General features: G+C 39.0%; 1 protein-coding gene across 10 annotated transcripts in view; it reads left to right on the top strand.

Moving 5' to 3' along the window:
- The window catches only part of SIPA1L1 (signal induced proliferation associated 1 like 1), a 220,620-nt gene that overhangs the window by 167,384 nt on the left and 25,473 nt on the right, over nucleotides 1-27,763 (top strand). For all 10 annotated transcript variants that reach the window (XM_040600026.1, XM_040600029.1, XM_040600031.1 and 7 more), the window contains 6 exons: nucleotides 880-1,037; nucleotides 4,651-5,227; nucleotides 6,299-6,573; nucleotides 12,494-12,772; nucleotides 22,356-22,505; nucleotides 27,433-27,557. In XM_040600026.1, the coding sequence (XP_040455960.1) occupies nucleotides 880-1,037; nucleotides 4,651-5,227; nucleotides 6,299-6,573; nucleotides 12,494-12,772; nucleotides 22,356-22,505; nucleotides 27,433-27,557 (1,564 nt within the window). The remainder of the gene's footprint in view (nucleotides 1-879; nucleotides 1,038-4,650; nucleotides 5,228-6,298; nucleotides 6,574-12,493; nucleotides 12,773-22,355; nucleotides 22,506-27,432; nucleotides 27,558-27,763) is intronic.

Raw genomic sequence — 27,763 nt, 5'->3', positions numbered from 1 at the left:
TACTTGACATGATTTTTCAACCTTCTGCATTAAAGTCCGTTGCACTTTACAATTTGCTGAATGCAGTCCTTAAAGTGCACCCAGTGGGAGGTGACGAATGGGTGGTCCAGCATACTACATGAGAAGATAGGAGACAAAATCCTTTTTATTTTTTTTTATGTTGAAGCACTGTGTAGGCTGACCTGCTTTGTTACCCTGAAGTACCTGGTCTTTTTAAATATTGGGCCATCTTGTGTATGTTGCGTATGCGTTTTACTCTTTACTCAAGAAACAATGTTCTTTTGTGTTTCTGCAAATAAAATTGAAATTTTCTTTAACAATAAAACTCTACACAGTATTCTTTTCAATTTGCTTTTGTACACTAAATGTTATGCTACTTTGTAGTTTACCTTTCTCTTTTACTGTTGTCTTGGATTTACTGAGGAAACCTATCAGAAAATTATTGTAGCATGTCTTAAGGACACTGACAACTATTTTCAACTTGAAATAGAACCTACTTCTGGCTTGTAAAAATATATAAAGTAGGGAATGTTTTCCAGCTTCCATGAATCACTGATTACTCTGATACTAGCAGGTTTTGTTGCTGTTTTTCCCCTTATTTTAGCTTAAAATATTCCCTAACAAGATCTTCCTGTATGTTACATATAGAAATGAAATTGTTATGAAAATGCCTATGCCTAAAACTTGTTAATGAACAATATTCTGGTACTGGTTATATAAATCTTCAACTGTTTCAGTTTTCAGCCTGAAGTATCGTTTGGAATAAAAAAAAAATCGAACAATAGTAATGTTATAAAAATGAGAAATAAATAATTTAAAACTGGGAAAAGACTGTGTTTTAACCTGTGTATCTTTTTTGTTGTTGTTGTTTTGTTAAAGCTTCTGAGAAAACGACATATCGGAAATGATATTGTGACAATAGTTTTCCAGGAGCCTGGAGCACAGCCATTCAGCCCAAAGAACATTCGATCACACTTCCAGCATGTCTTTGTCATTGTAAGAGTGCACAGTCCCTGTACTGACAGCGTTTGTTACAGGTAGCTATTGCTAGTTTCACCGAAAACGTGGACTTTGAGTGCAAAGGGAGGTGTCATTCCTCTTTTCAATCCTCAGTAGGGAAATGCAATGAAAGAAGGGTAGGGGTTGTGGAGATTTTGGGTCATGTGAATGTAAAACACTTCTTGAAAAGTAAATAGACACACATGAGTGTGTAAAGGAAACGCCCAGTGAGGAAATTAATGGTGTCAGTATGTGTGTGTACGTACACATGCATGTATACACACACATATATATCTCTCTCTCAAGCATTTGGGAATGATTTTAAAATTCAATTCTAATTTGTAATGAGGAGAATAAAATGCAAATATGCTAGAAGAGTATTTCTGTATTGATTCTTATGAATTCACTTTTCGTTCAGATAATTTGGGCATCTGAGCGAGCTTATGTTCCATTTTTGAAATTAAAACTGAAAAAGTATGACTAACCTTTCAGAAGAAAGCTATAAGCTCTCTGGAATATTTTGTCTGAAATATCTCCTCTTCCTATCTTATTTCAGTCCAACAAAGAAATTCCAGAACATTATACAGAAAAAAAAAAATATCTTAGTGTGACCTTAAAGTCAATATGCTTAAAATAGAAAATGTTAATTAATCATAACCATATAATAAAAAATTGCAAGATGAGATTCCTGTTCTGCATAATTTTTTTAGCCAAGTTGACAACACATAGAAATAGTGGTTTTGAGTTACACTTCTTTTTATGATCAATGAAACTCTTTACCTTTGTTATATTCTGAACTCCTCAAGTATTTTTATTTTTGTGTTGAGTGATCTTAGCAAACTTTTCTAGAGCTCCTTTATTTAAAAAATAAAGTGTCAGAGTAATGGATTTAGAGTAGTTATCTTGATATGAGGTAGCCTATAGAATTAACTTGTCTTCACTGAAATACAAATGTTCACCTATGTGAAGAAATGTGGTTTATTCAGTCATGTGCTTTTTAGAGGAAGAGCTAAGATTGCAGTGTCTGAAATGGTGTATTCATGTTTAAGTAAGTATAGTAAGGTTTTTCCCTTCCCGTAAGTTTTTGGTAACTCTCACACAGCACTTCTGAAAGAGATGCTGAACTTTGTACATGTATTAAACTCTCCTAGAGCAGACATGTTTATGTTGATACTTGTTTTTAAGGCAGCTTATTGACAAATTTCGCTGCTACATAAGTTATGTGAGCATAGATCGTTCTTAAACTTTTGGACATACGTTTCAGCTTTTACACTGTACAGAAACTAATTTTGAAGTAAAGTAGGAAATATATCCACAAGAACTACAGATGCATTTTTCCATTTGATTTGGGTGTTGCAAACAGAGAAAGATCTGCTTTTAGTTATTATTTTAAATAACATAACTGTATATTTTCAATTTATTCCTTTTAAAAGGCATGGGAAAGATTTATACTTGTTATACGGTAATAAATTTAAATACCTTGGGGTTTTATTTCTGATCTTTAGACTTCTGAATCGCTTTCATTTTTCAGGTGTTAACTACAAGGGCTGGAACCTTAACTGGTTACTTATTAGTGAATAAAATTTTAGAATTTCAGCTTTGGTGATGCCACAGGTTTAAATTTTAAGGGGAGGAGGAGGAGGTAGGAAAAAAATGGAGTGTCAGTGTTCATTTTTCGTACAGAAGACTGCCAGAGCATTGTATGTTCTGTGTATTGCCTTAAAGATTAAAATACTTTTTTTTTTGTCCAGTGCAAACACTTGATTTAAATCTATAGAATTCCATTGTGAAAAGTTTTTCTAGGAAACTTTTCAAAGTACATTTGACCTCTTTTTCACTGAATTTTTTGGAATGGTTTCATAAATTCATAATTCTAGACAAAACAGGAAGCCATATAACATAAATATGTACTGGAATTTATATTAAAAATTACATAAAAGGAATGAAATCAAGCACTGTCTTGGCCAGTGATTCTCCCTGCCAACTAAGATAAACAATATTTCAGAAGTCTGGCTTTTCTGTTGGCATTATTCACTTTTTAAAACTTATCTAGCATATGTTAAAGATTAAATTCTTTATCCCTGTGATTTATGATATTGAAAACCTAATCAAACAAAATGTCACTGGTAGTTTTTCATTACGTTCAGTAATTGTGTTTAGTGCTTAGGTTTCTCTTAGTAACAGACCCTTTCAAGGGTCACTGAAGATGATCAAGAGTCAGATGGTTGTATCATGAGCACCCCCTGTTGCATGCTTTTAGATATATAGGCATACATTTGAAGAAAATATGACTGTCAATGACATCTTTCAATATCAGTTGTCAGAAAATATAATTAAAAAAACCCAAACCAACAAAAAACCAAAAATACTCCACCACCCAAAATCAGAAGAAATGGTTAAAGGATATATGACTTTAATTTTTACTTTTGGTGTTTCTGTCACAAACATACACACCTCTGCCCCCCAAAAAAAAGCTTTGCTAGTATTGCGGCAATCGCAGTTATTGGTTTGTTTATGGAATTTCTCTGATTTAAGAATTCAAATAAGTTAGAACAAAGTGTGAAAATACTACCAGCCAGTCTTCCAAATGAAACACCACATGCATTTGTAGTGTGTTCAAGTTCCATCCTATTTTTCTTTATGAAACTCATTTACCATTATTTTTGACTAAAATTATGTAAAGCTTTTTCAGATCTAGTTATAGATACGTGTTAAATCATATTTGAACTGTTGGAGCTTTTGTTGTCACAAAACTGTTGAAGTACAATTGTTAGTCTCTTCTTGGCAGACAGACTGGCAAGTGGATAATACTAGACAGGAATGGCAAATCTTCAGTGTTGCTAAACAACTCTCATCTGTATCAAAAGAGAGAATTGACCAGAGAATAGCTAAGCTTGTCAGCATTGCCTAAGGCAATCTCATTATCAGTCCATCACTCTGTATGGAAAAACTAAAAGGAAGAGTTGAAAAAAAAAATAGGCATCTATTTCTAATGCATGCCTCCAAACTTCTAAGAATTTTCTTATTTCTAGCATTTTTAGAGTCAGCAGACTCTAGCATGCAATATCAGCTAGTGCAGTTTTTGATCCAGAAATTTAAAACATAATCAGTAGTGTGATGTATATATGCATTCAGTCACCAGAAGGTGATTCTCTCAGTGAAACTGGCCTTGTGAGATGACTTTGTTTTCATCTTTTTAATGTGTCCGTTGTATTTCTAGTATTGGTGATACACATCGCATTGCTTTCAGATGAACCTTTCAGCTTTAGGTAGCTAAATAATAAGCTAGCCTTTGTAATGGCATGTGTAAGAAATCTTCTGTTTATGGTAAACCCAAACGAAACTCAGAGTTACCATACCATACAAACTCAAATGATGGTTTGTCACTTGAAGCTCTCTTTAAGCTGTGGTACCAGGGATCACTCAAAAATGCCTAGATGCAAAAGTAACTGCCCTTCTGTTTATACAGTAAGGGGGACGTAACCTCCATGCCGGCAACATTAAAATGTAAATATAGGCATAGTGGTGAGAAAAGGAGAGAAAAATTGAGGGCCTAAGGAAAAAAGGAAATCTATTTTATGTATTCAGAAACCGCTGCATTTGCATACAGCAAAACACTCTGCTTCTTCCTTATTCTTTTATTTCTTTTAGTGTTGCTGTGACAAGATCAAGAGATGTACCATCCTTTGGACCACCTATTCCAAAAGGTGTCACGTTTCCTAAATCAAATGTGTTCAGGGACTTCTTACTAGCCAAAGTCATTAATGCAGAGAATGCTGCTCATAAATCAGAAAAGTTTCGTGCGATGGCCACCAGGACCCGTCAAGAGTACTTGAAAGACTTGGCAGAGAAGAATGTCACCAACACACCTATTGACCCTTCTGGCAAGTTCCCCTTCATCTCACTTGCTTCAAAAAAGAAAGAAAAGTCCAAGCCTTATCCAGGAGCAGAGATCTATAGTTCTGGTGCTATTGTATGGAGTGTCCATGCAAAAGACTACAGCAAGGGTATGGAAATAGACTGTCTCCTAGGCATCTCTAATGAGTTTGTAGTCCTCATTGAACAGGACACGAAAAGCGTGGTATTCAATTGCTCCTGTCGCGATGTGATAGGGTGGACTTCAACAGACACAAATATAAAAGTATTCTATGAGAGGGGTGAATGTGTTTCTTTGGAGAGCTTCATCAGCAACGTTGATGACATCAAAGAGATCGTCAAAAGACTGGAGGTTAGAATGTGTTCTCTTGTTCAGTTCCCCTTTGCTTTCTGCTCTTGCCCCGCTGCCAAATAAGACTTCAGTTTAAGTAATGCTTGGGATCCCTAAAACTGTTCTGTTTGTCATGAAATTTATAAGGACTTTCCTGCTTTTGTTTCTCAAAATCCAATATTGCTTTTATTTTTATCAGATATCAGCCAACCTCAGCTGGTTGTGTGTGTGTCAATGAAGTCTCAATGTATTAAAAAAAAAAAAAGCAGGCCCTTCAGATGCGTAAATTGCTCCCACACAGTAAATACAGAAATGTCACCTTTTTTTTTCCTTGTTTTCCTTCCCTTTCTCTGTTTTATAGGCTTGTTGTATCTTGTTTCAAATGAAGCTGCAATATCTTTCACACTGACTTATTATGTTGCCAGCAGGGTGCAGTCCCAATCCCTGTTGCAATCTTCAGATATTCTCTGAATGCATGTGATAAACTAAAAATGCAGTGAATCATGGTGTCTGTCGATAAAGCATCTGTCCATGCTCATTTCTTACCCAATTAAGTTGTGAAACAATGTGTTATGTTTCACTCGTTCCTGTAATTTCACAACTGTAGTTTTGTAATGACCAGGAAAAAGGGAAAACCAGGCTCTGTTAAATTATTCTTAACATTATTCATGCTCATGGTACATAGATGATTTGACAGTAGCTGCATGCCACCACATTCTGACTGAAAGTAATCCTGCAGTCTACTGAAACAGCTAAAAATGTAGAATGGTTGGTTGGTTACTGAAGTGTAAAAGATAAAGTGGAGGTGCTTGTATAACTCCCATGTGTTTTTCTGTTGTTTGTTGCCATGTATCTTCTAAAATTCCTGTTTCAGTAAAAATTTCAAGGCAGAACCACTCTACTGAAAATACTAGTTTGAATGACAGACACATTTCAGCTGATTACTTATTCAGGACTGTGTTATGTATTCCTTGATCATGTCCCACCATTGTCTTGGGAGTTGGTTGATTATACAAAAACGGACACCTTAAAACTTTATTAGCACTGAAGGTTTCTGTGTGCATTAATTTCTGTCTTCATTTCCATTCGCAGCTTGTGACTAAGGGCTGTGAAACAGTGGAGATGACTCTGCGTAGGAATGGTCTAGGTCAGCTTGGTTTCCACGTAAACTATGAAGGCATTGTGGCAGATGTTGAGCCCTATGGCTATGCATGGCAGGCAGGACTGCGACAAGGCAGCCGGCTGGTAGAAATCTGCAAGGTGGCTGTAGCCACTCTGAGCCATGAGCAAATGATTGATCTTCTGAGAACATCAGTAACAGTGAAGGTCGTCATTGTCCCTCCGTATGAGGACTGCACACCACGCAGGTATTGTGTAATAGCTACATTTGGTCTGAACTGTATCTTGATTTGTGGGGTTGGGGGGAAGGGAAGACCACAGAGTAAGTAAGTGTTAACCTCCGGAAACCATGGTATAATTGTAACGTAGCATCCAGTGTTGTAAGCTGAAAGAGAAGCGCAGGAAAAACGGCCCGTACTCGGACTCCAGGCCCCTCCATTACCACGAATTAATAAAATATGTGAAGAACCTCACATATCCTTTAAATTCCATGGAATTTAACATGGAAACCAAACAACTTTTTGTTGACGTTTATGCATTTATGATGCATCAAAATTAATTGTACATTTCCCTCCCTGCTTTACCATTTGTTGGTAGTTTGCAGTGTCCATGGATGTAATTCTTGAAAGCTGCGAATAGACTTACGTTCTTCCACTTTCACAAATAAATAAGGCTGTAAATGATGCGAGTTTATCAAAGGTATGGATCTGTCCAGAGAAATTGCTGCAAATTGTAGTCCTTCTTTACTTGGCAGTAGATCCTGCTGAATCTTGCTCAGTTCCCAGCCATGTTAAGCCTAAGGCTTGTCAGCTGTATTATTGCTTTCATGGCTTTAAAATGCTGCTTGATCAGAAATAAGCGGTAATATGTGCTTTTTTTTTTCTAAACTGGGCATTACATCCCTGCGTTTTTCCTGAACTTGCACTAAAGCTTTTTATAATTTTTATTGTTCCCATCTGAACTCTCTGCAGTTGTCTGTAGCATTTAGCCACATCACTAAATCTGATTCCCATGTTGCTGGCATCCTGTATTAATATCTTGTAAATGCTATACGATTAAAATTGAATGATCTTTAATAGACTAAATTTGCCTGCAGGCTAGCTCAAGGTTTATGCTGATTTGCCAAGAAGCAGCAAGTACAGTTATCAAAGTTCAGTGTATTCCTTGCAGTGAGAGACTGAGTTTTTTGCAGTGCTGTTTTCTAATCAGGCAGTATCTCTGTGGGGGTAGATGCTAAATCTTACGGTTGGGGCTAAACTTCAATGCATATTTATTACGTGAAATTATGTCTCCCAGCAAAGACCTTGTACTTGCATAAAAGGAGAATCCGTGTTTGTTTCTACTGTGAGCCATATTAACTCCTTTTGTAACTGGTAGTAAAACAGGAGCAGAGAGAAAGGGAGTTTTATTTGTCCCTTAGTTGTCAGTGGAAAATTGAATACATGTCAGGGATTAAAATAAGCAGTGGCATAAGGTCCCCTGTAAGGTATTTGGGAAGCTTTTGTACAGTATTTAGCAGCCCAAGCAAATGGAGAGTTCAGCTGCAATCATAGCAAAAGGATTAGAGCAGAAAAATCTGTGTGGAAAGCACAGATCCTGTTACTCTGAACTAAATTAAGGACAGCCAAAAGCAGACTTAACTTTAGTGTATCCAAACCCATAGTGGGAGGAGAAATTACTGCACTTTTTGAAATACTATACTCAGCATCAGTGAGTTTTGTTGTTTTCTAGTGAACAAATGTTCACGGTGTGTTATTGCCTGGTTATAAAATTTCATAAAGCAACTCTTTATCCTGCTTGCTGTGTCCAGAATCATCAAGGTTTGGGAACTGTCCTGAATTTGTAGCTATCCTATATACATTACTAGATAGTTGACTTAAATCTGCACAAAGCAATTTCTCTCTTGGGCAATCAGTTTTCCAAAACTGAAGTTCATCTCTTACGTCTTTTGGAGGTCATTTAGTATTTCTACTACAGTAACTTCTACCAATCATAACTAAATTGAAGATCAGTTCTGTTTGGTATAGAACATTCGTATGAGAAGCAATCCCTGTCCTAATAAAAATTGATTGACATGAAGTTGAAGGGAGAGCAGGGCTGTGGTTAGATGAGATGACTTGCCAGCAGGCAATGTGCAAGGTCAGTAGCACATACAAAAATATATCCAAACACCCTGATTAAAAATCTAATGCCCTACACAGAGGCAGGCTTTGTTATGGCTGTATCTCTATTAGAAGATGGTCATTAAAACGTTGCCGCTGAACTCATTTAGTGGAGTGATTACTGACCCTGAAGTTAAGGACAAAGCAGCAAGTGGAAATTGTGTATTCTTGCTTTTTAAAACTGTAGCTATATCTGCAAAAATAGAGGGGAAACCTGAACTACTGAAGTATGTAATCTCTAGGGAAAGAATGGCAGAGACATAAAGTATGAAAACAAAAAACAAGGGTATCAAGATGTTAGTTAGGTTGTGAGTGGACTTCAAAAACAAATCTCCTGATCATCCCCATCTACCATGCAGTGGTTCACATCACATAGTGGCCGGGAGCACACAAACATTTCTATTTACATGAAGCTGAACTATGTGTGCTTCAGAAGCACACCTTGTGCCTTCTACTAGTTTAGTTTGCAGGTCAAGACGAGAGTATGCCAAAGTCAAACCACAAAATGTGTGTATTGTGGACAGCAAGACCTCAACACTGACTGTTTCACTTTGTCTGTTCCTATTAGACTGCACAACTTGCTAATGTCGGTATAGCTGGATAACAAGTTATCTGTTTTGTATTGTAGCTGGGAAGAGATACTTAGGGAAGAGCTAAAGTAAAAAATTTTGCACTGATTGCTTATTTTTCCTTCCCATTTCCTTCTTTTCCATCCTGTCCCTGCAGGATAATGATGTGTGTAGGTAAACAAAGTAATCACAATAAAATAATCACTTAGAAGCATATACATTTGTCAAGAGAAATACCAAAATTATCCTCAGCAAAGCTGAAGGTCACATCTGCTTTCTAAATCTCTCATTTTGAATGTATACAGAAGTTTGTGCTGGATCTTCTGTGGACTGCATTAGCTGATGTCCTGTTTTACTCTAGTTTTTCTGCTGTCCTGCTACTGTACATCCTCAGGAAGCAATGGGCATCTTTTGGGATTGGCCTCTGCAATTTTTAGCCAGTGATTTTTTTTCATAATATGCAAATTTACCAGCTGAGGTACTCTAAAGCCAAAGATGTTTGAAAATGAAGTGTAATGCGTTATTTCATGGGAATCTGGTCTTTTCGTGGCTGTCGATGCAGCAGAGAGATTTATTTCAAAAGCAACAAACATTTCAGGTCCTACTTGTCTGGGTGCAGGGAAGTTTCAAAACCCATGGCGCTTTTTTTTTTTTTTAATTAGGAAAGGGAAGATACTCATCTAGCAGATGTTTTAGCTTTTATAACGCAGTAATCAGTTGAAGAGTATCAACTTGCACAACTGAAGTGCTGCAGTGGGTGGCTATAAAATCTTCAGAAGGGATGGGCAAGGAAGGTGAGGTGGTGGGGTAGCTCTGTATATCAGGGAGTACTTTGATTGTCTAGAGCTTAATGGTGGTGACAGTAGGGTTGAGTGTTTATGGGTAAGAATCGGGGGAAGAGCCAACAAGGCAGATACCATGGTGGGAGTCTGTTATAGACCACCCAACCACGATGAAGAGGCAGACAAAGCATTCTACAAGCAACTGGGAGAAATCTCAAGTCACTAGCCCTTGTTCTTGTGGGGGACATCAACTTGTCTGCTGGAAACACAATACAGTGGAGAGGAAGCCCTCTAGGAGGTTCCTGGAGCGTGTGGAAGATCATGTCCTGACACAGCTAGTCAGTGAGCCAGCCAGGGGAGATGCCCCGCTGCACCTGCTGTTTGTGAGCAGAGAATGACTTGTGGGTGATGTGGTGGTTAGAGGCCATCTTGGGCATAGCAATCATGAAATGATAGATTTCAATTCTTGGAGAAGTAAGGAGGGGGTCAGCAGAACCGTTACCTTGGACTTGCAGAGGGCCAAGCGTGGCCTGTTGAGGAGCCTGGCTGACAGAGTCCCCTGGGAGGCAGCCCTGAAGGGCCACGGGTGCAGGAAGGCTGGGCATTCCTCATGAAGGGAGTCTTAAAGGGGCAGGGGCAGGGGCAGGCTGTCCCCATGTGCCGAAAGGTGACCGGCCTGGCTCAACAGAGAGCTTTGGCTGGAACTCGGGAAACAAGGAGAGCTTACCATCGCTGGAGGAAGGGGCAGGCAACTCTGGAGGGCTGTAAGGATGTCACAAGGTGATGCAGAGAGAAAATTAGAAGGGCCAAAGCCCAACTAGAAGTTAATCTGGCTGCTGCTGTAAAAGAGAATAAAAAATGTTTCTATAAGTACATTCTCTGGGTACCCAGCCCCTGAGCTGGAAGGCAGGGACGAGGGGCAGAATGAAGGCCCCATAATCCAAGGGGAAATGGTCAGCCACCTGCTACACCACTTAGACACACACAACTCTATGAAGGATCCACCCATGGGTACTGAGGGAGCTGGCAGAAGTGCTCACTGAGACTTTCCATCATTTATCAGCAGTCCTGGCTAACAGAGGAGGTCCCAGCAGCCTGGAGGTCAGCCAGTGTGACACCCATCTACAAGAAGGGCAGGAAGGAGGATCCGGGAAGCTACAGGCCTGTCACAGCCTGACCTCGGTGCTGGGGAAGGTTGTGGAGCAGGTCATCCTGAGCGCCATCACACAGCACATGCAGGACAACCAGGGGGTCAGGCCCAGCCAGCGTGGGTTTAGGAAAGGCAGGTCCTGCTTGATGAACCTGATCTTCTGTGACAAGATGACCTGCCCAGTGGATGAGGGAAAGGCTGTGGGTGGTGTCTGCCTGGACCTTAGTAAAGCCTTTGTCACCATCTCCCACAGCTTTCCCTGGAGACACTGGCTGCTCACGGCTTGGGCGGGTGCACTCTGCGCTGGGTAAAAAGCTGCTGGACGGCCGGGCCCAAGGAGTGGTGGTGGATGGAGTTACACCCAGCTGGTGCCCGGTCACAAGTGGTGTTCCCAGGGCTCAGTGCTGGGGCCAGCTCTGTTTAGTATCTTTATCGACGATCTGGACGAGGGGATCGAGTGCACCCTCAGCCAGTTTGCAGGCGACACCGAGCTGGGGGGAGTGTTGACCTGCTGGAGGGCAGGCAGGCTCTGCAGGGGCATCCGGACAGGCTGGACCCGTGGGCCGAGGCCGGTTGTACCAGGTTCAACAAGGCTCAGTGCCGGGTCCTGCACGTGGGTCACAGCAGCCCCACACAGCGCTACGGGCTGGGGGCAGAGCGGCTGGAAAGTGCCTGGGGGAAAAGGGCCTGGGGGTGCTGGCTGACGGCCGGCTGAACGTGGGCCAGCAGTGTGCCCAGGTGGCCGAGAACCCAACAGCATCCTGGCTTGTGTCCAAAGCAGTGTGGCCAGCAGGACTAGGGAGTGACTGTCCCCCTGTACTGGGCACTGGTAGGGCTGCACCTCAAACACTGTGTTGAGTTTTGGGCCTCTCACTGCAAGAGGGACATTGAGGTGCTGGAGCGTGTCCAGAGAAGGGCAACGGAGCTGGTGAAGGGTCTGGAACACAAGTCTTGTGAGGAGCTGCTGAGGGAACTGGGGTTGTTTAGCCTGGAGAAAAGGAGCCTCAGGAGAGACCTTATAGCTCTCTGCAGCTACCTGAAAGGAGGCTGTAGGCAGGTGGGGGTCAGTCTCTTCTCCCAAGTAACAGGCGATAGGACAAAAGGCAAAGGCTTCAAGTTGTACCAGGGGAGGTTTAGATTGGGTATTAGGAAACATTTCTTCACTGAAAGGGTGATAAAGCATTGGAACAGGCTGCCCAGGGAAGTGGTTGAGTCAACATTCCTGGAGAGGGATTTAAAAGGTGTGTAGGTATGGTACTTAGGGACCACAGTGGTAGACTTGACAGTGGTAGGTTAATGGTTGGACTCTGATCTTACAAAGGTCTTTCCCAACCTAAACAATTCTATGATTCTAAAATCTGTTAAATATGTGTCTAAAAACCAAAATCTTACATTTACTGTGTCATAGAATTAATTCAGCTTCTGTCTTCATTTTTCTACTCTTGTGAACAGGATATATTTAATTTAGGTTTTTATAGCAGCATGTTAAATTTCTTCATTTCCAGGAGTTCTTCAGAGAACTACCGTATGCCAGTGATGGAATACAAAGTGAATGAAGGAATGCCGTACGAATTTAAATTTCCCTTCAGAAATAATAACAAATGGCAGCGAAATGCAAGCAAAGGACAGGGACCTCATGTGGCTCAGGTACCATCCCAAATACAAAGTCCAGTAACATCTAGGATTGGATCTGGGAAAGGAGAAGGGAAAATGCCACCCCCAGAACGAGCAGCCAACATCCCCCGAAGCATCTCTAGTGATGGACGCCCGTTGGAGAGCCGGAGGTATGTGTTGTCTTCACAAATGGCTTTTCATCGCTGCTCAGAATCTTGTCTGGAAAAAAGCACAATAGATTTATCAAAGTATCTGAAGACTGCTTTTATTCTTGATATTAATTAGTCAAAAGGCAACATGAATGAGTGAAACATTAGCCAAAAGGGAAATGCCTTTCCTGGCATGATTAAACATAAAATGAAATGTTATAAAACTGTTAGGCTGTTTCCCTTCTGTTGGATGGTATTCTAGTACTATTGTATTGTTATCTAAGTTCCAAATGAGTTGCAATTAAGGTTTTAGATGTAAGTGTTCCTCAATTTCTACATTTTGAAGAAGTAAATCAAAGTTTTAGCTCCTTTATAGGTTTGGTTGATCACTGGACTCGCAAGGCAGAGATAGCATCTAACAGGATGTTTAGCAAGAGAATTCTGACCAGCGCAGAAAGCAAATTTATTTGATAGGGGATCAAATAGCAAACTTTTTAGGCTAGAGAAGAGATTAAGTTTGCATTTCTCCAGGTGAACTGGGATTTCTTGTTGTTTTGTGTTTTTTAAACCAAGAAAACTTTATTATTAAGATAAAGGTATCGGGCACAATCTGTCACAATATCTTCATTCTTTCATGGGAAAAAATGTATTAGATAGCACTCAAATGAACTGTCATTGTTTTCACTATCTATACAAATCTGTTACTGTCTGCATTTACAAAGATAACTGTTAAGGGAAACAAGCTCATAGCTTATATTTCTTATTTTGGACAGTTCCTTTAAAGCTGTAGACAGATTCTGATCATGCTTTTTACGCTGCTGAAACATACAAAGCAGTGGAGAGAGAGGATGTATATTGTAGAAAAGTGAGAGAGTTGTAATTAATTAAAGCATTTTTCACATCTTGAAGAACTGGGGATGAAAAAAAATACAATGTTCAAAGGTAGTACGGCCAAGACCAAGAAACTACCTATACCTTCTGTATAGGACACATTGTCAAGAAGTTAAAGTAGTTGGGGAGCACTTCATTTTCTTACTTTCTTTTTCATTAGACATGCCCTCCCCGTTGTAGCTCTATGTAGGTTCAGTAGTTAAAGCTCCCATCAGTGTGAGTTGCAAAAGAAAATTTGCGAAAGTGAAAGCATTAATAATTTCACAGCCTGTGAGAAAGGTTACAGAAACCAGTGAGACACTGGGCTTAACTCTCTAATGCAGGAGTCCTCAAACTACGGCCCACGGGCCAGATACGGCCCCCAGGGTCTTCAGTCTGGCCCCCGGTATTTACAGACCCCCCCGCTGGAGGTTGGGAGGGGGAAACCAAGCAGCCCAGATGACCTCCTGCCACTTCATCCACGTGCCGGCCCCCTGCTTAAAAAGTTTGAGGACCCCTGCTCTAATGGTACATTTGGACCAACATAAAAATTGCATGGCTTCAGGTCATTCTGCATGTTACAGCTGAAGACAGGCAGATGCTGAATTTGAAGGTATAGGTATTGGGGGTTTTCTTCTCTCTCCAGTGCTACAGAATCGCACTCTGTAGTTAGGGAAGGCATAGTAATACCTGGGCAAAGTTTAAGGCAGTGGCAGAACATCAGATGCTGTGAGTTTTTTCCAGATGTTTCCATCTCTTCATGGTATTAACCAAAGAGCTTTGTCTAGAGTCATGAGTTGGCTGTTCCATGACGTGCTGAGGACAGTGAGCCTTTGGCTGCACTGAGAGACAGGGTATTAATAACTGTGTTTTTCTTGTGCATAACAAACTATGTGGGCAATGTTGCACACCAAAGGCATCCAAAATTTATCCAGTCACTGGGTGCTTCTAGTTAGGGGTTATGGCCTGCCAAACGTTTGCCAAGTGAAAATTACATTTCTGTATACTCAGTATTTGTTTTCAAAAAGTGGAACTTTGACTTTCTATTTCCTTCATTTTCAAGGCATGTAGTTGGGGGTTTTCTCCTCTGTGTTCTTTTAAGTATTTTTTTTTAATTATTATTCAAGAAGAGTTCTATTGGATCTTTTTATTCTTAGAAGTGTATTATCAAAGTAGCTTTTAAGTTTGGCTGGGAATTTTTCTGGATGCTTGAAAAATGTTTTCTGTCCTACCTTTCTGGTCTGGTAAACATGTTAGTCTTGGTTGGATCAAATTTAAATATAACAGCAGCTGCCTAAGGTTAATGTTTTTCCAGTTCAAGTGGAGAGAAGTACATTTTGTCATTTTAAAGGAATACGGGGGGGGGGGGGGGGGGGGGGGCGTGGGAAGCAATAGGCACACTCCAAGAGACATTTGTCTTTACTCTGTGTGATAAAAGAAATCTTTGCTTTTGGGGAAACTCAGCTATCTCTATGCTTATTATGTAAACAAAGATGAGATTTTCATAGCTCTCTTTATTGTCTCATTTAATTTTTCACCACTATCTTTCATACTTCCCATAGCATAAAAAACATTTATCAGGAGGTGCTGTGATCTATGTGTATTTCTGGTGCGTGTAGCAGTGATGGTGCTCCACTGTGCTTTGTTGCCTAAGATTTGTTCTTTGCCTAGCTCTCAATTGGTTGGAGAAATGGAGCACCAAGGTTAACTGGTAGTAGGGATACTGGAATCTACACGTGTGGTCCCTGTAGTCCAAAAAGGCCCTCTGATTAACATGATTATAAACATGACCCCATCATATACAAGACGGGGTCTCTCTCTTTGCACTATTTGTGTTCTATAGAGCAATTTTAAGGGGTCTTAGAAAAAAGCACCTGTCATTATGGCTCATTAGCAAAGCAGTACAGATATCCTAGATTTCCTTACTACCATTAGAGCTCCACTTTCAAAAAGAAAGTACTGCCTAAGTGTCAGTGGGGCTGAAAACTTACCTGTGAAGATCCATATGGGTAAGTAATTTCAATACTAAATTATATCTGTAACTGCAGTTTTGATCTTTGGTGGGTAGTCTAGATATCACTAGCTGTCACTTGTGTTTCTATGGTGCTGAGCCACATTTCAGACTTGCTAATGTTTGACTGATCTTAATACTTAGTTGTTTGAGACTGGAGCTGGCATTTATTGCTCTGTGCTCCTGCCCTTTGACTGTGTGTTCTTCATTTATTGAGCCAGGTGCAGTGACAGTGACAGCAGATCTCATCTGCTGCTAAGTAACAATGATCTATAGTTTGTGATCTCTTTTAAGGGGCATAGCAGCTGAGAAGCCCATAGTAAATTGACCCATGTGGCTCTTTGAACTCTGAATCTGAGTTGATTTTTGGACTAGTGCTGGTAGCAGGCATCCAGGACCACAGAAGGTCAGTACTGTCGTTAACCCTAGTGCCAGCAGCTGGGATTTCAAAGAATGAAATAGAGGCATTACAGTATTTCTGACTTATCACACCTGACGTGGTATTCATTTTAATAACAGCAATAAATCCATGACTTAGATTAAGTATTTAGAAAAAAACCCCGAAGACTTGAGGGATGTAATTTAAACAAAACCAGCTTAAAAGACCAGTGGTTCCCTCTGAATATGATGTGCTGTCAATGTACAGGGAGTATGGGTGTAACTCTTTTTGAATTATCTACTAGTGATATTTGACTGATGATCACTTTGTATAGCTAGAGTCTCCAAATACGCATACTGATTGAAATAATTTTTTTTACTCATGTTGATATTTTCAATTTAGTCCATTTAACCATGTTAAAAATAAATGAAAGCTGCATTACCAGTCCTGAAAACAGGAGGATTTCACTTCATATACATAAAAACATCAAACATTTTTCCTCCCTATGGAGGCTGCTATTGTAGTCTGTTGTGGGAGAGTAGCTTGCTTGACAGTCCCTGATTCTGAGAAGGCAGACAAACGCCCAGCCCTGTGCCTGGCAGAGTACTTTTGCCTTTATTGGATTGTCTTCATGTGTCCAATTCACTAGCTTATTCTTCCTATTCCTCATAGCATGCTGGGTCCTTGAATGTCTTCATGATTGATGTGCATGTTTGTAGGCAGGAAAAATAATGCAAAACTTTATATATCTTCAAATAAATCTCTAATCTTACTGAAACAGTAAAACTGAAAAATCTAATAATATAAATGCAATAAATTCCAAGTTATGTTGTCTTTCACAACATTAATTAGTCCACTTGGGACACTATATAGCCTATAACCCAGGAATAAATATCAGTAGTAAATTAAGAAAAACAACAATAAACCACATAAGTGAAGTATGCCAGAGCTAATGTTATTGGAGAAGATGTAATTTTAGAGCTTCGTTGTTTTTTTAGGTTTTTTTTCCCCTTCCTGGTTTTCAGGTTTTATTTTGTACATTTGGTTTCCAGACTTTACTCAGAAAAAAATGTGCAGGGAAAGGAGATGAGGTAGTGTTAGGCGATAATCTCCTTTTAATTAAATGGGAACCATCTTAACTAAAACTTGATTCGACAAACATTTGATAAGTGTGAAAACCAGGCAGCAAAGCGTGCTGCTGGACTGAACACTTCAGTGTGTAGTTCAGTACTGTTCTGGTTGAAAGCTCAAGGCTCTTAACTAGAAAATTTCTGAGCCCAAATTTGAAACTGAATTATGACATGACTGCAGTCAAGTACTTGCTGTAAAATTCCACAGTATGCAAGTAGTAGAACAATATTCATTAAGACTGGTTTTATTGAGGACTTAGGAGCACAATCTTGCCCTAAAACTGCATACTTCCATGAATGATGCCTATGTGTAGTCAGTGACAGTAACTGCGCCAGTAGTATATAGGTTAATTCCTGCAGATAGATTCCAGCTAAAACTGTTCCCATATTATTTAAAAATCCTCATCTGCTGCCGCTTAGCTTGGATCAGCGATATTTTTCCCAATATAAACAAGCAGGTGTCTGTACTCATCTTGCCATCTCCCAAGTGAGCATTGTAGCACACACATTGCTTACCTCACAGGGTTTGAGGATTTGTTATTTTAAAGTTTTCATAACATTCTTCAAATTAAAACGTACTATCGTGAGATTATATATTACGCTTTTCCTACTGGCACCAGGATGGCAGAGCTAGATGTAGCTAGCAGTGGTAGATCAAAGATGTTTTGGCTGTAGGGCCAAACTCACTCTTGTGTTCCAGAAACATCTGAGAAGAGCCATGATGATGTGTTGTGTCAAGAGCTGCTTTCTTGTTTGACAGTGGCCATCAGCAGGGACCAGGGAAAACCATAAATGGTTTTAAGTATAAAGGAAAACTTCTTACCAGGTCTGACAGCCTCCTGGCTCTCTGCTGTTTAAGACTGCCTGGAGCTGGATGTACCTGTAGCACTGCATTTAACAGCTGTAGATGGTATCTCTTCACCCAAGTGCCTGCTGATTGGTCTCTTGATAGTTCCAAGCCTCCTGTTTGTTCTTGTGTCATGAGGGATAATGAATAATCACTGTTTGCTTGATCCAATGTATTTGACGTTTGGATGGATTGAAGCAATTGAATGACAAAATTATCATCTGTGGAGCCATGTAGCCTGTACAGTGTTTCTTCATACGGAAGCTACTCTGTACCTCAGGTTTTCCTGTTGCCTGCCTCTGTATCTTTTCTTGTTATAATACATTATTTCTGAAATGCAGTGATCAACTTGAAGAAAAATATTCAAGAAGGTATACAGTGTGGTGTGAGAAGGTACAATATGACAGTATAATTGCATTTTTTGTTTCATTTGCTACCCCATTCCCCAAAATTGCTCGTGTTTTCTCTTTTTTGAATCGTTTAGTTTCCTTTTAACGCGAGAGCGTTGAGTCATTGTTTTCAGATGTCCCATCTTGTGGTATTATTAGGATTGCAAAAATCAAACATTTGGAAGGTAAGCTTGCCAGAACTAAGATTTGCTGTGCAATTTTATTCAGAACTCTTGTGTAACCATATTTTCTGATACTTGCTGTGATTAAATTACAATAATTTCTTTTTAACAGAGGACATCTGCCTCATTCAGTTCACACAGTGTATGCAGCTCATTAAAGAAGAGCTATTTAATATTTTATTTTCCTCTTCATTACTCCATCCCTTATTTACTGGATAGCATTCAAATCCTGCTGTAAAGATGCAATTGTTAATTCCCCTTTTAAGATTTACAGTGGCGCCCATTACTATAGTTTCTGAATGCTTCATGGGTATTAATTAAACTTAATTTTCTAAACTCTTGTGTGAGAAGAGATGTCTTTGGTCCTCTTCAGATTACCAACAAAGGTAGAGAGAGAAATTATCTTCTAATCATTTACTGTGTCTTATTTTGGGCATCCCATATTTGGAAGTGTGCCCAGCATTGTTAATACAATTAATACATTAATACAATTAACTTAGTTTTGAAAAACTCTTGTGTGAGACGAGATGTCTTTGGCCCTCTTCAGATTGCAAACAAAGATAGAGGGAGAAATTATGTTCTAATAATTTACTGTGTCTTATTTTGGGCATCTCGTATTTGGAAGTGTGCCCAGCACTGTTAATATTTTATGTATTCAAATTACAGCTTCAGTTGACTTCAGCTGCTTTGTGAAGTTTTCAGCTCAGGAGTAAAACAGGCCTTGGAATCAAATGAGGCCTTTGAGAAACTTGCAATTAGTGACAATGAATAAAAAATTTTCTTTAACAAATATGCCAGTGGTCATACTGGAATGCTGCAGCAAGTGCAAGGTAACAATTCAGTTTTGTAATACAGTCAGCACTGAAATGCCTTAACTGTAAGGCTGTCTTTTCTCTTATGGTAGCCTGTGCCTCTTCCACTTCTGAGCTGTGCAGCTCTTGCAGGAGAAGTTATAGCACTAAATAAAGCTGCATGAGACAGAGGTCCTAAGGGAGAAGGCACCTGTGTATGGTCATGCAACTAAAGACTGCCTTAGGCCATAGACATGGAGCATGCTAAGCTGACATTTTTCTTATGATGTGTATATTACATACCTATGCACACTGAAGACGGGAAAATTGCAGCTAATGACATGGAAATTAATCTATGAAGAGCAAGACGGATGCTTTCGATGTCTCTGTTGTCATACTAAACAAAATAACATACGCCTATCCCACTCACTGCATTCACAAAAGATTATTTTCTTCCCATACTTGGCAAGGCTCAACCAGTCCTTTCAGGATGAACTAGATCTGTTAGAACTAAATCATGCATGGAATAATCTCAGTTCAGTTGACTACAGTGTAAATTGTTTCTGTTTAAGGCAATGGACGCTTGGCCTATTTTTAAATTCAATTATGGGACTCATGCACTTAACCATTTTGGAATTTCTTAAAGCTGTCTTTTTAAAATAGATAATAGTTTGTTTTAGTTTGGTTTTTAATTATAAATAAGACAAGCACAGAATATCTTAACTATAGGGGTATACCGGTAACACAATGCTCCTTTTGTCTTGGGAAGTGCCTTTCATCAATAGGTTTCAAAGCAGCTCAAAAAGTCAATTCAAACTAATTTACTGTAAAGTTCTTTTGTCTTATTTATATGTTTCACATAAAATGAAATGTCTTTCACTATTAATGTTTTTTAGTGCTATTGTGAACTGTACCAACAAAATGGATTGCTGCTTTAAGTAATAGGATGTCTTACCTGACTGGTTTGCTCATTGCTGTTGTTCAGACCACATTTATAATACAATTTTGTTTGCCCTCGAGGTCTTTCTTCTCTGTAAATGAGTTAGAACTGCATGACACAGTTCTGAAATCTCAACATTCCTTCTGAACAGCGCTGTCACTTTTTGGTAAGGCATAGGAAGTAAAGAAAAGGCATAGCTGAATCTGAAGTGAAAATGTAAGCATTTTCCAACAGGAAATCATTTTACAGAAATTGTTTGAGGAATAATTGGTTTCCTTGCCATAAATTCTGATTTAGTATTGGGGGAAAAAGGTCATACTTTTAAACTGTGTATTGCTCTGCAAGCATAACGGAGTTTAAATGTGCGTGCCTATATAGATGAGTGAATGCTATTGAAAGTGTATATTTTTGTTAGCCGAACTCTTTCTTTATGTGTGTGTGTATATATATTTTTTTATTATTATTTTTTGTCTCTAAATGTGCCACTGGAAAAATGAGCTGTTTGGTTCATGGCTTCCTGCATTTCCAACTCTTGAACTTGTTCTTAGCAATCAAGTATTTCAGAAGTGTTGCTTGATAAATGTGAGATAAGTTAAATTCAGTTCAGTAGACTAGAAAGGAATTACTGGACTTGGTATGGTACTTGTGATGGTCAGGTGTTAGATCATTCCTTTCTTGTGTAGGAAGAAGAGTTACTGGGTAGTCATACACACTTTGTGATGTCCCAGATGATCAAGGCGTTTGGTCCAGTCCTAATGCTCTTTCCATTTTAAGTTCGTTTACTGGTTTTTTGCAAAGTACTGAGGGGGACAAATGCACATTTGATATAAATACATATACATACACACACTTTGGATATATACACACATACGTAAGTAACGCTAACCAGTGTGATGTTTTTTTGTTTTCAAAGGAGTTTTTGAACTTTAAAAATTCTTACAGTTTTATGGTGAGAGCTCATTAAAATCTGCCACTATTTTACAGATATAGATTAACTGGGTAGGTTAAGATCTTCTAAATCTCCAGACCCAAGTTGTGTACTGAGGCAACTGAGTGTTTTGCTGAAGTCAATATGCGTTTTTTTAAATGTTGAAAGTTAAATTTCTGTTTACATCATGTAAGTTACAGTGTTTTTCCCAGATAAAATGAGTAAAGATTTGTGTTCACAGTAGGATTTTTGATGTTCATGGATGGTGTAATTCAAACTCCACTTAAATTGTGCAGAAGTTCTGAAAGGCTTTGGTCACCACTGAGTGGAACAAAGAACTAGATAGCAGCAGTGAATTCAGTTGAGGTTTGGGAAACAAAATGCACAAAACAGAAAAATGATCTAAAAAAGCCTTCAACTACAGAACAGGTCATACGAGTAGAGCAGTATAAGCCTGCTGCTTCCAACTATTCTGCCCAGGTGCACGTGTTGAAGTTCTAGCCTGTTTTATTTGCTGTATGGTTATTCTGACAGGAGAAGGCTTCATATGACTCAGGTCTGTGTTTAAATAGAGTTCTGAAAACTAAGAGAGTTTTATATTAGAATGTTTATATTAGAACATTATGGGGTTTTGGAGGGGTTAAGGTATTTATAAATAACATACCATTTTTTAGCCTTTGTGATTTAATGTGGACAATTTTGGTGATGTAGAGGTAAGCTTCATACTCTTGGAAGGGTTTGCAGAGACAGCTTGCTACAGTTAGTTTAAATTCCAGACAAGAGTTTGTTTTGAGAATTAGAAATATTTTTTTTTTGTTTGGTATTTGTGTGAGGAATGTCATGCTATTCCTTACAAGCAGCCTGTAAAAACAAATCAGGACTTTAGAAACTGGGATACTTCCCCTGTGTGTGCTGGGATTTTCCTCCCTCGCTTGCCTCTCTTCATTTACTCTCCTGTATCCAGTTTTTCCCATGGTTTCCAATAGATTAAAAAAGGGAAGATGTCTGATCTTTCAGCTCACTTCATTTCTACTTTCTCCATGGTGCCATGTTCTTTGGTGTGATGTCTGTCATGCTTTGCACTGTGATATTGATGTTCAGTATTTCTGATTCAACTGGATTGTTTGCTCTGAACAGGTTGTCTCCCGGTTCTGATGTCTACATCACAGTTTCATCCATTGCCTTAGCAAGATCGCAACAGTGCCGTAATTCTCCAAGCAACTTATCATCCTCAAGTGAGACTGGCTCTGGTGGGGGCACATACAGACAAAAATCTATGCCAGAAGGGTAGGCACCAGACTTTTTTCATATTTTTTATAGGCAGGTTTTTTGTTCTCTGTTCCACTTGTTGTAATGTATATTAAACTAAAGAAGTGCTTACACAGCCTCCTGTTAGCTGTTGTTTACATGCATTAAAGTGTTTGTTTTCAAACATCAGTCATGCTTCTCAAAAAGTCGATTTTAAAAGCCTCTTGTTTCCACCTTCTCTTTGTGACCTAACCTCTCTCTCTGATCGTAGTCTACAGCTACTCAGGTTACTATACAAAGGGATCTTCATGTATTTAAAAATCTTCATTAAAGGTACTGGTTTAATGTTGCAGATTGCTTCATTTTGTAGGTTTAGATTCTAAAGTAAAATAAGTGATAGGTTTGGGACTTTGCAGTCTGTGCTAGTAGTTGAAGCAAAGTATTGTTGAATGCAACTAAAATTTCGGATGTATAGGCACAAAAATGCTAATTAATCCACAGCTGGCATCTTTTTCACATATTCACAGTCAACCTGTTTTAAGGTGCTGTCTTTCAGCTTCCAGAAATCCTTAAACTCTCTGAAGTGATCCAATGTAAGGGGCATCTGGCAGAGGAATAAATTAAATCCGTACCATTTTCAGAGGGCACTGAAAGGAGCAATAAATCAGGCATCTCCAAGCAGGGAAGAAAATAATTGGCAGCAGGAGAGCTGTCTACCACATTCCAAATTACTTCCTGTAGAGAAGATAAAGGGGCAAAACTGCTGATAGTTCACACTACAGAGCTTCCCTCTGAAGTCGTCTTGAGTACATTGCAGGTCACTGTGTGCAATTCATTCTGGTTTGGGTCTTTTATAAAGCAGAAGTATTTTTTTCTCTATTTAAAAAATATAGATTAGTAGTAACGTTAAATACCACTGTCGGGAACTGCTTAGCACAAGGTGCTGTCTTTTGCCTATTCAGGTGCCACTAAGGGGACGCTGCTCTGTGTCAGTCCAGAGAATGCAGCTCTGAGCATGTGTTTGAACAAGTGCTGCTTCTTGCTCCAGAGCACTGAAGATTTGTCCTCCCTGTCCCCCTTGCAGCTCAGTTTGAGTTTTTCTGAAGAGGCCGTGTCTTCTCTGCTGCATACCTTCATGAAGGCTTTGATTCATGACACTCTCAGGCCTGTTCAGGTCATTATTTAAGTTTGTGCTTAAGACCTACTGACATGAGGAGATTTGCTCTAAGCCCATTAAATGTTGCTGTAAGGAAACTAAATAGAAGGGTGTCCAGGGCTGTGGAGCTGGAAGAAGCACTTAACCTCTTTATACCCTACATACTTCCTGGCTCATTCGTGCCAGCAGCACTTACGTGTTGCCTTGAATTCTGAAGAGCTTGTGCTCCCAATATGTTGTCTGCTCTTTTCCAACCATGTAATTTGCTCTGAAAAAAAGGTATTGCTGCCATGTATCTTTACACCATCACAACCATAACTGCTTGAGTAGGAAGGGGATTTCAGCCATGCTAGTGGTGGTGTTTTGTATTGGCCTCAGAGCACACTAGCACCCATCCCAACCCTGTTGCATCTTATAAGTTAATTATACACGTTCCCTACAGCATTCTTTGAGCATTTTGCAAGTTCAGCAGAAATGCGTCCTAGAAACCTTGTGTATATTGTCTTTTTGGTTTTTAAGTTCTAATTCAGTGCAAGGAAACAGTGTTTAAATGGGATGATGAAAACAGTAATTAATATGAACTTTACATGTTCCTACTGGATGCTTTTTTTAAAAAAACAACCCACTTGCTAAACTCCAATTATTTTACTATTGTGTTCTATTCTTACAGGAAAAGCACATTGCCTCCCATACTGTCCTTGTACACATGAATCGTATTTACTTGGGACTTTCCAAGCATTTTCTACCATGGTTAAATGGAAAGCATGAAAAATGCAATTATGAAGGAAACTTTCCTTTGCCTCAATAAGCAAAGTAATGTCTGTCACATTACTAAAAACCACTGCAGCTCCATGTGCATCTTCTGTTGACATTCATCTGAGAAACCAGATTAAGGGCAGCTTTGTAGCGCTGTTCAGTGAACCAGGTAGAGCTGGTCAGCATTTAACCCATGGCAAGAGGTGTTGTAGGATTCACTTGCTAAGATGGTGAATAGAAGGGTGGGCTGGAGTAGGGGCCAAGGGAGTGCCATGTCCTGAATGTAGTGTTCCTGAGGTGAGGCTCCAGTGTGCGCTAGTACACCAGCCGCTGAGATTTCCCAGTGCAGAAAATCTTAACTGCTTAATTTGTGTATACATTTCTTGTTGTATGATATGGCAGATTTGGAAAGTCTGTGAAACTTGAATGACTAGAAGCCATAGGTAAGAGTCCAACCTCTGTCAGGCATTGGTAAAACCAGTAACTGCTGCCTCTTCTAGATATCCTAAACCTGGGTATAATATCCTGGTCCATATCCTAAACTGGGTATAAGCAAAAACCTCCAGATTTCGTCTTGATGTATGTATGTTTCATATACTTATCCTGTGTTTACATGAAGGGATGTATATGTAATAAATGATTTTCGAATGTAAAAATGAAATTGAAAATGCCAAAATAATTAGTTTCTTCTTACAACATACATATTTGAACAATTTCACTGTTCTTTTAATCCAGATTGATTTCTCTTTCGAGATTATTTTTAAAATTCATTCCTACATACCCTAATGGGCTATATATTTAAGCAGCATAGAATATAGCACCACCTGCATTATTATTCTTGCTTTCAGGTAGTCGTCTTCATGTAAAAAAGGCAATCTAGATACATTTCTTGCTGTTCAATTAGTGTAGCAGTGATTTAATGAAATAATTAGAAATGTGGTGGTTTTCTGTATCTCTAATGTTGAAAAAAGACCCCACATCATAAATAGCCAAATGCAAAATTGACTGCTTTTGTACATATGAACACTACGGGGCTTATGTAAGAGGACAAAGTTTAGAAGTAGATTATTGATGCAGTGTAACTTCATTGCACCAAAGTTTCTTTGGGTTTTGGCTTTGTCTTTTAGATACCAACTTCTAGTTATTTTATTATGAAAACATTTTCTTCCCACAATACTTTACAAGTGTGAAAAGTTTGAAAATTGCCTCAGACCAGTGTTTAAAGAATCAAATCAGCTTTTGAAATGTTGTGTTTAGGTGTTTTATCTATCTGTTGAATTAGTATTGAATTCACCATGTTTAATTTAGGTGTTTAAGTGAAGTCCTAGCTAGTATGTGTGAATAGAAAAAGAAAAGTGTTACTCGCTTCGTGCAATTTCACTGTAAGTTGTTTGCAGTCAGAAGGCAGATAATCCCGGTTTTCTTCACTTTTTTTTTTTTTATTATTCATCAAACCGTATGTTGGCTATACCAGAGAGTGGTGAACAAAGTAGGGTCATATTTGGGTAAAGTTTAGGAGGCCCTAATTTCAAAATGGGACATTTTGGAGCTGTGCTGCATGTAACAGGTATATTCTGGCTGCTTGTCTTTGAGGATGGGAATGGGATTTTGTTCTTTTAAGTCATGATATTTCTTTGGTAGGTTCATTTAAGCAAATGAGTACATGAACTTTCAAATGAGATAACCACACTGAGCTTATTCTGACAGTTGTGCGGAAGTCTGTTTTACATTGGAGGTCACATGGAGCAGTCTGTAGCTGGTAGAGTGAGTGGAAAGTACAGTTTGGGTATTTTATTTTCTGTTACATTAGACATTTAGAGCCAGATAAACTCAATGATACATAGAGAATATATCTACTTGTAATTCTTTTGGTTGTTACTCTGTGCATGCGGAGTTTGGGGATTTTTTTTTTTCTTCAAGGTATGTCTGATTGGAAAAAAGATCCTCAGAAATGCATTGTTCTTTGAATTCTTAATGACTGATCTGCTAACTCTGAACCCAACTATAATTCTTACAGACTTAACTTAGATGTAATACAGAATTATAGATTTAATTCTTACAGGCTTTTAGGCATATAAGGCATCTAGACTTTGGTATGGCACAGAGGCACTATGTGTCTCCTTTGTCATTTGATTGTTCTCCTTGAGTTTGCTGTATCTTTATTGAGCTTTCTGAAATAGATCTGACTAATCTAGCATGATTTCCAAAGTCCATTGAACTCAATTTTCCTTCTGCTCTATATGCTTTCGTCTACAACAATAGGTATACAAGTCTCACTGCTTTCCTACAGCTGTATTTAGTTTACACCAATGAAATTATTTTATGATCAAATAACTTAATAATTTTCAGAATTCATAACACCCAGGTTTGGGGAATCCATAGCCAATACAGTCAACTTTATGAATACTTACTTAAAATATTTGGCAATGTAATATTGTCCCAAATGAATCTGTGTTGTTTGCATCTATATCTGCATCACCCAGGTGTGACCTTACTAGTCTTTTTCTTAGAACCCAGAAAGTGGCTAATATCCATGGGATCGTCCCAACAAAACTTTCTGATGCTCACCTTCACTAGTTCGAGGTAGCGCTTGCCCAGTTAAAAGGATCCATCCTTGATATTTTTTCTTGATAAACACATCTCATTTCCCTATGTGGCTTTTATCCAAACTTTTTAAGCTTTACTCATTGTGGTCAATTTTCTATAAACAGGTAATGGTCTAGTTGCCTTTCTATGTAAATGAAAATTAATAATTTTATTTCTGGACGTTTTGGTCTGTTTTTTCAATTGTGTGCACTGTAACCAGATGATCTTGATCAAAGATGCGCATAAATTAATGTGTAGTGCAATCTTATGCATTAGAAGTATTAAATGGGTCCTGAGAACTGCCACAGAAATGAATACTTTTCCATTTACAAATCCCTCAAGCAGTTGTGCTATGCATCGGTGTGCCCTGTTTGACACTGGCTTCTTAAAAGCACTCTTTTCCCCTTTTGTAATGATTTTAAATATGCATAAATCTTAACTGCTTTGTTTTTTGGGGTGTTACAACAGGTTTGGAATTAGCCGTAGATCCCCTGCTTCCATTGACAGGCAGAATACGCAATCAGATACGGGTGGTAGCGGCAAATCCACACCCAGCTGGCAAAGAAGTGAGGATAGTATCGCTGACCAGATGGGTAGGTAATTATTTTTTTTCACAATGAGCGAGTGATGCTAACCACAAGGTGACTTTGGCAATACCTCTCTGTGATGAGAGAACCCTCTTAAGCACTGTGTTTTCAGTGTCTTTGAAAGTTAACCTTGTTCGTCAGGATGAATAATTAGGTCTGGAGCATGTACTAGCTTCTGCAGTCTGTTTCCTTGAGACCTATGAGTATCACCT

Source organism: Falco naumanni, chromosome 7 (assembly GCF_017639655.2).
Source record: "Falco naumanni isolate bFalNau1 chromosome 7, bFalNau1.pat, whole genome shotgun sequence".
Classification (NCBI taxonomy): domain Eukaryota; kingdom Metazoa; phylum Chordata; class Aves; order Falconiformes; family Falconidae; genus Falco; species Falco naumanni.
This window is presented reverse-complemented; position numbering and strand designations above follow the sequence as displayed.